This window comes from Gymnoscopelus braueri, assembly GCF_963280865.1.
Source record: "Gymnoscopelus braueri genome assembly, chromosome: 14".
NCBI classification, from domain to species: domain Eukaryota; kingdom Metazoa; phylum Chordata; class Actinopteri; order Myctophiformes; family Myctophidae; genus Gymnoscopelus; species Gymnoscopelus braueri.
Window position 1 is genome coordinate 30,465,324 of NC_137619.1, and position 12,482 is coordinate 30,477,805.

The 12,482-nt window shown below is 46.5% G+C and overlaps 1 protein-coding gene across 1 annotated transcript; it reads left to right on the top strand.

Annotated features, from left to right (window-relative positions):
• Positions 1-2,187: 2,187 nt before the first annotated feature.
• On the top strand, positions 2,188-12,460 carry ndnfl (neuron-derived neurotrophic factor, like; the record flags this gene model as incomplete). Its single annotated transcript, XM_080449805.1, has 4 exons — positions 2,188-2,308; positions 7,157-7,416; positions 9,279-9,403; positions 11,022-12,460. The coding sequence occupies exons 2-4, from the start codon at positions 7,244-7,246 to the stop codon at positions 12,458-12,460; spliced, it is 1,737 nt and encodes a 578-aa protein (XP_080305931.1). The 5' UTR covers positions 2,188-2,308; positions 7,157-7,243.
• Positions 12,461-12,482: the final 22 nt, after the last annotated feature.

Genomic DNA, 12,482 nt, shown 5'->3' on the forward strand with positions numbered 1-12,482 from the left:
GCATTGCACTCCTCTTTATGCTGTCCCTTTGCGGCAGTTAAAAAACGATTCAGGTTCAGGTTGCCTATAATGACTGTAGGCGAACATTACCTAAAGAACCATAGTTGTGTAGTGCAAGTGACTTGTTTTGTAATGCAGGAGTCAACACTTTCGAGGCTTTATTGATAATTCCGACAAAAGTATTTTACCAAGAGTCTGTAAATAAAGTTCTCTCTCACTATATGCTGAGAGAGAGATGGATGCAGAGAGACCGACAGAGGTGAGAGAGCGAGAGGCGTAGCGGGAGAGAGACAGGGAGAGATTTTTTTTTTAACATTTCTTAGTTTTCACTGTTTTATTTCACACTTGCTTTGGCGATGTAAACGTAGGTTTCCCATGCCAATAAAACCCCTTTGAATTGAATTGAAAATTGAGAGACGGGACAGTGAGTGAGTGTGAGAGAGAGATAAAGAGAATATGTGTGTGTGTGTGTGTGTGTGTGTGTGTGTGTGTGTGTGTGTGTGTGTGTGTGTGTGTGTGTGTGTGTGTAAGAGAGAGAGAGAGAGAGAGAGAGAGAGAGAGAGAGAGAGAGAGAGAGAGAGAGAGAGGGGAGAGGTAGTCCTCTCAGGTTTTAGCGTACAGCCAGACAATATTCCCTCTGGGTGGAGTGGGTCCCATTCAGAGCGACCTCAATAGCCCTAAACTGAAGTACCTGGTGAATGGGTGAGAAAAGGCCCTGGCACAGAATAGAGACCAGGAGGGGGCGGGGGTTAGTGCAACAATGAGGGCCGGCCTCTTTTTTATTTGCCTGATGATATTGATTAAAGGACTCAAGGAGAAAGAGCACGGTATGAGGCCTTTCCATTGTGTGGAGATGAGAGAAGGCTTGGGTGGGGTTGGAGAGCCAGCAATATGAATATGCGCCCCCCAGCACACACATAAACACACCATCCGAGTCCTATGAGAGCTACACTTGACCCAAAGCCCCTCAATGTGGCTGTCCCACATGTGAGGCATTCTTTCAGTACGCATCCTGTTCCTTGTGTTGTGCCCAAAAAGTGAGACACTGTGATGAAACCGAAGCCACTCCAATAACGATTTCTGCACCTAGGAACATTTTCTCTTTTCTATTTTTTCATTTCTTTGTTTTGGTGCCAATTATTATTTTTTTGTCTTTTGTAAAAAAGCTAAAGTTAAGAAAAGAAAAAACATGAGTTCTGTACATCACTACAAAGAGCCAAGGAACCGCTTTTGGAATTTGTAGTAATGTTTTATAAGCTCATCGTCAATTTGGAGGCTCTGCCGGCACCTGATCAAACAATAGATAACCAGAGCACAAAGACAGCGTAACCTCCAGCCAGCGGCCCACCACCCTCCTCTAACACGCCTTATCAGCCCAGACAGAGAATGGCTCATGTAGGTGAGCTTTCCATCACTACCCCCCTCCCCTAACACTGCTCACGATTACACACACACACACACCAGCGCACACGCACACACCACACACACACACACACACACACACACACACACACACACACACACACACACACACACACACACACACAACCCTTTCTTTCTCCCCTCCCTCTCTCTCGTCATCACCACCCCCATTCTGCGACCTCACCGTCAGCCCCCTCGCACTCACCCAATCACTCACTCACTCACTCAGTCCCTCACTCACTCTCAGATTGCACACACACAAACACCCACACTTGTGCGCACAGACACATCAACATCCACGCTTGGCTCACACATGAGCCCATTTGCATTGCAAGTGAGCTCCGCTCGGTACCTGAGGAGGTAAACAGGAAGAAACAAGTGAAAGAAGAGGAGGAAGGGGGGAGGAAAAAGAGGAGAGCGGAAGAGAGATAAGAAAGAGAAGAGGAGAGAGGAGAAAGAAGAGGATTCACTGGCTGACATTCAACCAGCATTTAGCAGGGCAAGGCTCCACGTGTGTGTGGAGAGAGAGAGAGAGAGAGAGAGAGAGAGAGAGAGAGAGAGAGAGAGAGAGAGAGAGAGAGAGAGAAAAGAGAGAGAGAGAGAAAAGAGAGAAAAGAGAGAGAAAACAGTGAGAGACGGCTCAGGCTCACTATCCCCTGCCCTGGGGAACCTCACACCTGGGAGTTGGCACTGGGACAACCTGAAGTGTCACACCCCTCCACGGGACATGGTGAGCAACAGAGACAGACGATAACAACCTGCTCCTCTCCAACATCAAATCCCTCCACTCGTCCATCCTTGCTCTCCAGCGTTTCATTCAGTCTCTCAGTCCCTCACGCCGAAAGAGAGGGAGAGAGAGTGAAGAGAGAGAGAGAAGCTGACGGAGGTAAGGGGACGCAATACAATGCTTGTGTGCATGCATATTGTTGCCCTTGCAGTTGAGTGTGTGTGTGTGTGTGTGTGTGTGTGTGTGTGTGTGTGTGTGTGTGTGTGTGTGTGTGTGTGTGTGTGTGTGTGTGTGTGTGTGTGTGTGTGTGTGTGTGTGTGTGTGTGTGTGTGTGTGTGTGTGTGTGTGTGTGTGTGTGTGTGTGTGTGTCTCATGTTTCAAATGAATGAACAAGTCAGCAACTTACTTGTCTACCTCGGTTCCTTTTCCATGGTGTCTGGAGCAGCACAGAGAAAGAGAGACAGAGAGAGAGAGATAGAGGGAGAGGGAGAGCGAGAGACAGAGAGAGAGAGAGGGAGAGAGAGAGAAAGATTTTGAGCACTTTTTTAAACAGACATAAAGACAGAACAAACTAGAAAAAGTGCTCCTCGGAGCACAGGTCTCCGCCAGGTCAGGTATGTTATTCTGGCCTCCTGGTGGCGCTATAATAGGCCAATGTGAAAAGGGTGCCAACCGTGCCATTTATTCTTGCATTGACACTGCATTCATGATTTGAGGCATTTTGTTCCAAAAATTGGTTTTGCTAAATTAGACCTGCTGGTGGCGCTATAACAGGCCAATGTGAGAAGGGTGGCATTTCTTCCTCAGCCTAGTGGGAATGTGCGTGTGAAATTTCACCGAAATCGCAAGCTGTGTGTATACTTTGAGGCTTTTTGTTCAAAACGGACCAATCCTGCAAACTTTGGAAGCCAACCTTAGGCAATGAGGATGGAATATGGGAAATTGGACAGATCCGTGTTGATCACATGACTATAGTGATACTGTGTACTGATTTGCATGACGTTTGGATAAAATTAAGTAATGTAAAAAAATGGGTTTTGCACAAATCAGCCTCCTGGTGGCGCTATAACAGGCCCATTTGGGGCAGAAGTTCTGAATTGGCATCCAGGGAGTGTGTGTGCACAGTTTCGGAGCGACCGGGCCAACGGTGCCGGAGATTAGCTGGTGACAGACGGACACACACACACATGGACACGGACGGACGGACGGACAGGGGGTAAAACATACTCTCTCGCCATGCCGGAAGACAATTAACACCTACAAGTCTCTGTTCACTGTGACACTATGACCCCTATCGTTCTGGAGCTGTAGTGTACAGTACAGTGTTTTTGAAGCTTATCTAAAATCTTTTCACATCTGGCTATCGTTGCATCATATTACAACACCGCATTTCCTTCTGGTGACCTTTTTAATTTATTTGATTCTGTCTATCCGTCTGTCCCTTTCATCTTTTGAGCAGCAGAGTATCATTGTGGAGTGCATATGTACAGAGAGAGAGAGAGAGAGAGAGAAAGAGAGAGAGACAGAGTAAGTCGTGAGGGTAATGTCAGACAGGGGACAATGGAGAGAGGTAGGTGGAGAGATGGAACACAGGACATGGCAAGAGAAGAGAGAGAGAGAGGGAGGGAGGGAGGGAGGGAGATAAAAGTAAGAATGAGAGGGACAGAGAGAGAAAGGGGAAGGGGGTTTCCCCATTCTTGACATTTGTCAAACAGGGGAGAATGATGGAGAGAGAGAGAGAGAGATGAAGAGAGATCGGATGGAGGGGATGGCAGAGTGAGAAGAAGGGTTGATATGTTCAGATATCTCCATGCAACAGAGCAGAAACCTTGAAATCCTGTCAGGCTCCCCCTCCTCTCAGCCGACATAAACCCCAACCTTATGGCATGGCCCATAGTAACCCAGGAATGGATGAATGTGGGAAGAAGACAAGGGTATGTTGCTTCCTGCAGGGACCACCCCATGCCATTTAATCTGTCCATGGCCTACAGATAACAGAAGGCAGATGGTTCCCGCTGGTGCACAGGGGAGATAGAAGATATCCAGCACAATGCCCATGGACCCAGAGCCCACAGTGGCGAGCTGGTCCCTCGGAAACTGAGCCTATAGCAGCTAGCAAATAAAGAGGCGGGCTAATAATGTATAGGAGCTACATATTGTAGACAGAGAGAAAGAGTGTCAGTTCAGCCTAATTTATATCTTGTCATACGATTGTGTTGCTGGTTGAACGTCAGTTTCTTTAAATAGCCGCTTTTCAACTATCAACATTAGTCGTGAGATGAAATACAAATTAGGTGAGAGAGAGACACGAAGAGGTAGGGAATGGGTCTTTCATTAAAAGAACTTAAACAGTACGGAGAATAACTCCAGTCAGCTGACAGTCTAGGACAAACATTAGGGAATGGAGAGAAGAGGCGATACATGTGCGGAGTTAAATCAGAACAGGAGAGTAGCGAATGTGCGAGAGGCGACCATCAAAGTCCTGAGCTCCTGCGTTTACAGAGGAGTGTGTATGTATTTATAGAGGGTGGTAGTTAAGAAGTTTTCTTGCTCTCTCTCCTTCTTCCTCTCTCTCTCTCTCTCTCTGAGACCAAGCCTTTTTTTGCCATATGAAAATTCAATTGGCCGTAATTTGCTGAGGAGACTTATACATATTTAATCAGCATCAGGCGCATTTGGAAGAAACAAGCCCGCCAAGCGTTTTCGTGTCCACGTCTTTATCAAGATGGAATTAATGGAAAAGGGGGTTATAGGGGTAGAAAAAGAAAAGAGACTGTGAGAGAGAGAGGGGCTGAAAGATTGCACAGCAGAGACTGAGAGCGTGCAGTGTGACACATTAGAACCCATTGGGCACGGGTCTAAAGTAAACAGCAATCAACTTCATGTGACCGCCTGCTGTCGCTTGGCAATAAATCCATCCCTCCATTCTGACATTCTCTTTGCATCATCCCTCCTCCAATTTCTCTCTCATTACCCCAGCATCCATCCTCTACCTCCTCCTCTCCCGCTTCCCTCCTTCCCTCTCCATAACCCGCACTTCCTCCCTCATTCTCCTCCTTTTCAAATTTTCCTCAATCTCTCACTCCCTCACGCTGCACGTCTCCAAGTTAAAGCGTTATATCGCTGCTGTCGGGAAGAAAACCTGTATCTCCATTTTTCAACTTTTAGGGGAGGAGGGGGGCAGGTGCACTACTTGGTTTGGATCTCCACTTCTCCCTCAGCCCCCAAAAGACTTAGATGTGTACCTTTAGCTGCCCTCCCTCCCACGCTGCACCATGGTTGTCATCTGATATGCAGGTGGCACAGCTCTGAGAAGGGAAAGGAAAAATAGACATTGTTAAAGCAGTTGGGGGTGGGGGTGGGGGCGGGGTTTGTGAAGGCTGTGTGACTTTGAACCAGTGCGCCTTCTCTCTGGGGACCAGAGACAGAACTGTGTGAGAGCTGCAATAAACCGTGAATCGACCTGGTAAACGACACACACACGCACACATGTTATTCAACAGAAGAAAGGAAGAAAATAGGAGGACATTTTTATACTGTACATTACAAAATATAAATGAGTGTGTGTGTGTGTGTGTGTGTGTGTGTGTGTGTGTGTGTGTGTGTGTGTGTGTGTGTGTGTGTGTGTGTGTGTGTGTGCGCACGTGCGTGTGTGCGTGCGTGCGTGATGTAGAGTGGAGGGGCTCTAACACTAGTCACCCTTTTGCCTGAGACACATTTGTATACAGCGAAAAAAAGGAGGGAGAATTAGCCTGATTTATACTTCTGTTGCACACGGGTGTCGTGCACCGAACATAGCAGATCTACAAGCTCACAAAGTGTCACCGCACGACGGGCTTTACTCAGGCTTAATCGGAAGCTCCTGTGGAAGCTTGTTGTCAAGCGCGGCATCTGTGTACAGTGATTAGATTACAGGCTGCGCTGGGGCACCTCCAGGTGTTGTTTGTGTGCATCTCCACATTAAGCTGGCATCACTTTCCCCTGATAACAAGGCTGCTAACGCCTGTGATAAAGGACCACTCGCTTTGCGGGAAACAACATCCCATTTGAACTTGCATTACTATAAATAGAAATTGTCGCCGTCTGACAGAAACCTGTATGTTTCATCTTGTTATGATTACTTTTCGTCGAATGCCCTATTTTGTACTTTGTCGTATGACAAAGATAGAAAAATAGTGAAAATTGCAACACATTATGAGTTTGTAGATGGGCTATTTTCACTATTTTTGAAAGAGTTTTGAAAATGGTTGAAAGTGGATAAGTCGATCTGTAAACTGTATATTTTATCTAACCAATGAAAGGTTTTTAGAAGAGCTTGTGACTAAATAATAACTACATCCATTGGAAGACAGGTTCTTTTTTCCATTTCCTGAAAAGTAACAGTTTTGGACATGCAAGGTTTCAACCCAACGAAATGTAAAATTCAGAGACAGCGACTTCTGAGTAATACCAGCAAACCACTTGAAATGTAGTGCAATGGGTGATTCCTTTTTTTGTCCAGTGAATGTCAAGCTGGGCAATTCAGATCAGAGTAATACGGCATGGCAATTTCTTTCTCCCTGCATGAATAATTCGGTCAGAGTAGCGTGAGATGTTTCCTCATATCCATGATTTATCAGCTGCTAGATATCTTTAGTGTCTCTAAATGCTAAGGTAGAAATTAGGCTGTGACAGATTGCGTGTGTGTGCGCGCGCGCGTGTGTGTGTGTGCGGGAGAGAGAGAGAGTGTGTTTGCGTATGTGCGCACGCATGCGCGTGCGTGCGTGCGTGCGTGCGTGCGTGCGTGCGTGCGTGCGTGCGTGCGTGCGTGCGTGCGTGCGTGCGTGCGTGCGTGCGTGCGTGCGTGCGTGCGTGCGTGCGTGCGTGCGTGCGTGCGTGTGTGTGTGCGTGTGCGTGTGCGTGCATGCAATCATGCGTGCGTTGTGTTTGTCTGTGCGTGCATGTGTGCGTGCATGTTGCTGGTGTGGTTTGATGGATGTTCCTGACCTTTCCTCCCTGCCCTTTCAGCGTCTGGGCGACATCGGAGAGGCAGTGACTGAGGAAGTAAGAGAGAGTGAAAGAGGGAGAGAGAGACCACGAAAGAGAGAAAGAAGGATGAGACCCCTGTCATGGTGTCTCAGTGTGGCCGTGGCACTATGTTGTGGTACCTCATGGCCCCAGGCACATTCATCCCTGACCCCTGAGAATGAGGTGCCACTTCGCCCCACTGCATGGCTTCCAGAGGGGAGGGTCACGACCATACCCCTTCCCAAAGGACGAACCCGCAGGTAGGCTTACTGCACACAAGAGCAGGGTGGGGAGAAAACACAGGGAGAGGTATCAGTAAGAATCAATGTCCTCATTCATTTTTCATTCTAGTTGCACATGACCAGTTGCTGTTCTACATCACGAAATGGAATGTTGATGGAATGAAATGAGATTTGGAAATGTTTGTCTAATGTAATGTCACACGGTGAATTCCTATATATATTGCTAAATGACAGTAATGTAATTGCCTTTTTCCAAAACACTATTCAATGCACACAGTCTGACTAGAGTCCATATTTAACATAATGCAATGGTGTCAGTGATCTATGTAGTGGTGCATATAAGACAACTGGCAAGACATAAATTAGTAGGCTAATTCAAAAGTTAGGGTTAGGGTTATGTAATATTTTCAGTATAAACTCAGAGTACACCAGAGTGACACATACATTTTGTATACGAAATTCATACAGTTTTAATATAATTCAGCATGTGTGTTTCACGTTTCGTCCCTTTGCTCACTTTATCAAAGTCAGTATGGCCCTCTGGAAAAGAATGCTGCCCACCCATGCATTAGGGGTTAAGTGTCTTGCACAAGGACACTTCGACATGCATCCAGGGATTGGGAACCAGGGAACATTCAGATAGCAAGACGTCAACTACTCTACCTCCTGAGCCACCGCCGCCCCTGATGAATTGAAAGTGAAAACTTTGGTCTTGCCCCATCACCGTTCTCTGATCATCTTTTCAGAGACAGTGGTCCTTTCCAGGACCACAGGAGAGACAGTGAGAGAGGGGGAGGTCGGGGGGAGTTGAGCCCACTTGGCTTTAAACGAAGTGAGCAGTGCCAGTGCTATCGCTCTGATACTCGGAGCTGTAAATTGGGAAACACATCTCCCTGTGTGCAGCGGTCCATCCGCCAGCGCAGTCATGCAGAACCAGACAGCAAATAATACAGAGAAAACCAACCGGAAATTATTAATTTAATGAAATAATCTGCAAAGTGCCCTTGACAATGATAGTGTCACACATCTGTTTGGAAACACGCCATCTGCAGAATATTAAGCGTAACGATGTTCATGAACAGACAAATGGATATTTATTAGGGAATCATATGCGGTTAATTAATTTTTATAAAGAGTGTGCTGTGCCTGCCTGGCTGAAACAAATTGTTATGTTGGAAATGTGGGCTGAGCATATTTGTTCTGCTTTGAGTGTGACAGTTATTCTATTCAAAATGATGGTTTGTGGAAGTGAATCACCTCAGGACATTAATTTAGAGTTTCAACCCGGTGGACTGAAGGTCATCATAAGATCTACGTTAGGTGAATGGGGGTTGTTTGAGAGATATAGGCAAGAAAAATAAGATACTAGCACTGTGTCTTTCAAATGTCCTTTTCTTGCCTTTGAACTACTATCTATTATGCAAATCTAAAATCCAGCATCAACAAACAGCGTATGGTCCCGGAATCATCAAATCACAGTGAGGGTCCTACGTCATCATTGTCTCTTTATGCAAAGCACGAATTCAGACAGTTGCAGCAAATGGACTACCATCTGAAAGACTTAGCGCAGCCTTATCATCTGACATTCATGTCACCTCTCCTGGCCTGCTATCAAATGACTGATCAGCATGTACTCTAGGTGAGAAGAATAGACAAAGATTTGACAAACACCCCAAAAATGTGAACACACACACACACACAAAAGCGTACAGTATCTGAAAAGCATCATAAAAACAAAAGAATGTCACATGGCTTTCAATGGCAGCGATGTGCTTTCATGTGTCACCTCTGCGACTGAATGGAAATCAGACATAATCTTTTTGACAGTCCCAGTGAAAAACACCAAAGAACTTATTAATGCTATCTGTCTTTCTCCAAAGGCTTTACTTCACACTCAAGAAGAAGGCAGCCATGGTGTCTGTGACTGTCAGCCCATGTGATCTTCCCATTGAATGGAGCCTGGCTGCCCGCACCCTCAAGGACAAACCACTCAAGACTCTGCAGTGTGAGTTAACACACCAACTAAAAGGCCACAGAACTTCTAGCGTCTTGAGTGGTTAGCCTGACCATGCCAGGCTAACAACCTTCACCCATTTTTTTCATTTGTATCTTACCTTATTCTTCATTCTTTATTCAGAATAGATGCTCAGCTCCTTGTTACGCTGAAGGTGTTGCTAGCTACACTTAGCATAGCGGAAATATGCAGCAACTCAGGCAAGAAAACGCATACCTGTGGATACACAGTCCCTTAGGGTCATGACTCTCGCAATGCCAAATAAGTTGTCAATAAGCAAGTCACTTATGACTATTTTGTCACAAATATCAGTTAAACTAATAAGATTCACAGTGCACATTTCTACTGCAGAGCCAGGTATTTGAAAAGCCATTCACTCTAAATCTCTTCATCACTCATTTTGAGAAAGAAATCAGTGATAAAAACAAGGAATTCCTTCAAAGCAAGGCAGATGCCTTTCTCCCAAATGTCATCTGCTATCTGTTTGACAGACAAGGAGATGATGACTGCCATTTGAATGAGATTAGCACTGATCCAACCTGAGTCATACTGAGCACTTTTTAGATTTGAATAATAGTCAAGTCAAGTACCTACTAGACAATGGCAGTGGCATACTGTACATAATAATCTAGCCATTCTAGATGTGGATGTTGAAATAAATAAACCATGGAATGTACTATGCCAAAAACAAAGAGTGCATGATAGTCTCTAATTTGTTGCACAGGCAAAATAGTACATTACATTTTGTAGAAGCAAAGTTAAATATTGCCAGACATATCTGAAGTCTATTTAATGTTTGCTTCACACAAACAAAAGAATCAGATTTCTGCTACAGATTTTGGAAACCCAGTACTCCTTTGCAAAGGCACCTTCTGGCCAACTGAACAGGGTATGCTAAATGCAGGGCTGGGAAAATTATAATATATCAATATTATATCAATATTGTGATACTAGACTAGATATTGTCTGGGAGGTTGGCTTTTCCTGGTTTTAATCACTCAAGCCTTATTTTCTACTTTTAAACATTTTCAGAAATAGTGAAAATATCCGATCTACAAGCTCACAATGTTACATAGATCGGCTATTTTTGCTATTTTAGAAGAAATACATTAAAATGAAAAGATATTGATATCATCTCCACAGTACAATATTATCATCATCAAGGTATTGATATCGAGGTATTTGGTCTAAAAATATCATGTTTGATTTTGTCCATATCGCCCAGCCCTACAGTACTATGCAAAAACATGGTTATGAAGTTATAAAGTGAAACATAAATCATTCAGACCCTCGGCTCAAGGTTCCCCGTTGCCAGCCTGAATTATTCACTTTGATTGTGTAACATTTGGTCTCATTTGAGGAAGGATTTCTGGGCTTAAGGGAAATAAATGTAATTGGAAATTAATTTTAAAACTTTATTTTTATTTTTTTTAAGTAACCTCAACAACTAGCACTGACAAATGTGCTTGTTTACTTGACCAGACATTGGGCAGAAATCAAGAAGACATCGTTGTTACTTATTAAAATGTTAATTCTGGTGTTTCGTTATGTATTAATGACAATTTGCATAAATGAGTCATACTATTGATATGTTTTTCTTTCCACACAGGGAACACGAAAAAGAGCATGCCAGAGGTTTGGTGGCGAGGACCTGGGAATGAACAAAAGCTACACGCCTACACGGGCAATGCTGTGAACACCTACATGGGTCCTACCTACACCCCTGCTTCCATCTACATCCTGAGGTTGCGCTCAAAGGAGCAGGACACCAAAGCTTCAGTGTACCTTCATGAAGGCCCAGGGCCCTCAGGGGCCTTCCCGATGCTCCCAGCGGACCCCAGAGTTCACACCCTGGGTGTGGGGATGACCAGTGTCACCCTCAGTTGGGCGCCTAGTCCCTCCCTAAGCCAGCTCCCACACACCCTTAAAAGTTATGAGTACTGTGTCCTTGTCAACGCGAAGCACAACTACCCGAGTCTCTGCGCGGCCCGAGAGGGCATCAGCAAAAAGAAACAGAAAGATCTCAAACGGGAAAAGAAGGAGAAGCAGAGAAAAGTGACAGCGTGGCCAATTCTTAAGGACTGGTGGTGGAAGCAGTGGGATACGTACTCTGAGCCTCAGGATCCATCGACCCCTGACCCTGTCGACGAGTACACCGACCTGCAATGTGTTTGTCGAGGGACGGACAGCGTGTGCACCGTCTCTGAGCTGCTCCCAGACACCCAGTACTATTTCGACGTCTTTGTGATCGACAGGCCGAACGGAACCAACGCGGCGTACACGGGGACGTTCGCTCACACCCACGAGGAGGCCCGTCCGGCCGTCACCGCGCTCAGGGAAGGCGAGCTGAGGTGGGTGAACTTCAGCGAGCGCGGCTCTCACTCTGAGCAGTTCTTCAGCTTCCGCGCCCGGGGCTGGCAGCAGAGTGGCCTGCTCACCCTGCAGAGCTGCGGCGGGGGTCGAAAGCTCAAAGTCACCGTGTCCAGTAAAGGTCAGGTCGTGACCTCTCAGGCGGTCGGTGAAGACCTAGCCCAGATCTGGCTCGAGGGCAGCCCTTCCTACCTCATCCACCTTGAGAGAGAAGGAACCGCCGCGGCCGGAGAGCCGGCCTCGCAGGGGTCTCTGAGGGCTTCGGTCAAGATGCAGACCTCCTCGGCCTACCACCGCAGAGGAGTACCCTCGCTGCCCTCCACCCTGCAGATAAAGTCTTTCAACCGGCTGCGGAGCTGCAACAGCGTCACCCTGGCCTGGATGGGCACGGAGGAGCGGAGCCTGTACTGCGTGTACCGCCGTAAAGTAGGGAGGGGTGAAGGAGGCACAGAGGGAGCCGCCACCGCTCCCTGCCTGGGGCCTGAGTCACGCTCCGACACCGAGAGGGTTCTCTGTAAATATTTCCAGGAGCTGAACCCTCGACGGGCCGTCACCACGGCTGTGATCGGGGGCCTGGAGCCTGGCATGGCCTACGTGTTTGATGTCTATCTAATGAGACGCTGGGGGATCCCTATCAAGTATGTCAGCAAGACGGTCAGGACCAGGAAGGATTGCTGAGCTGCTGCCCCCTACAGGAAGC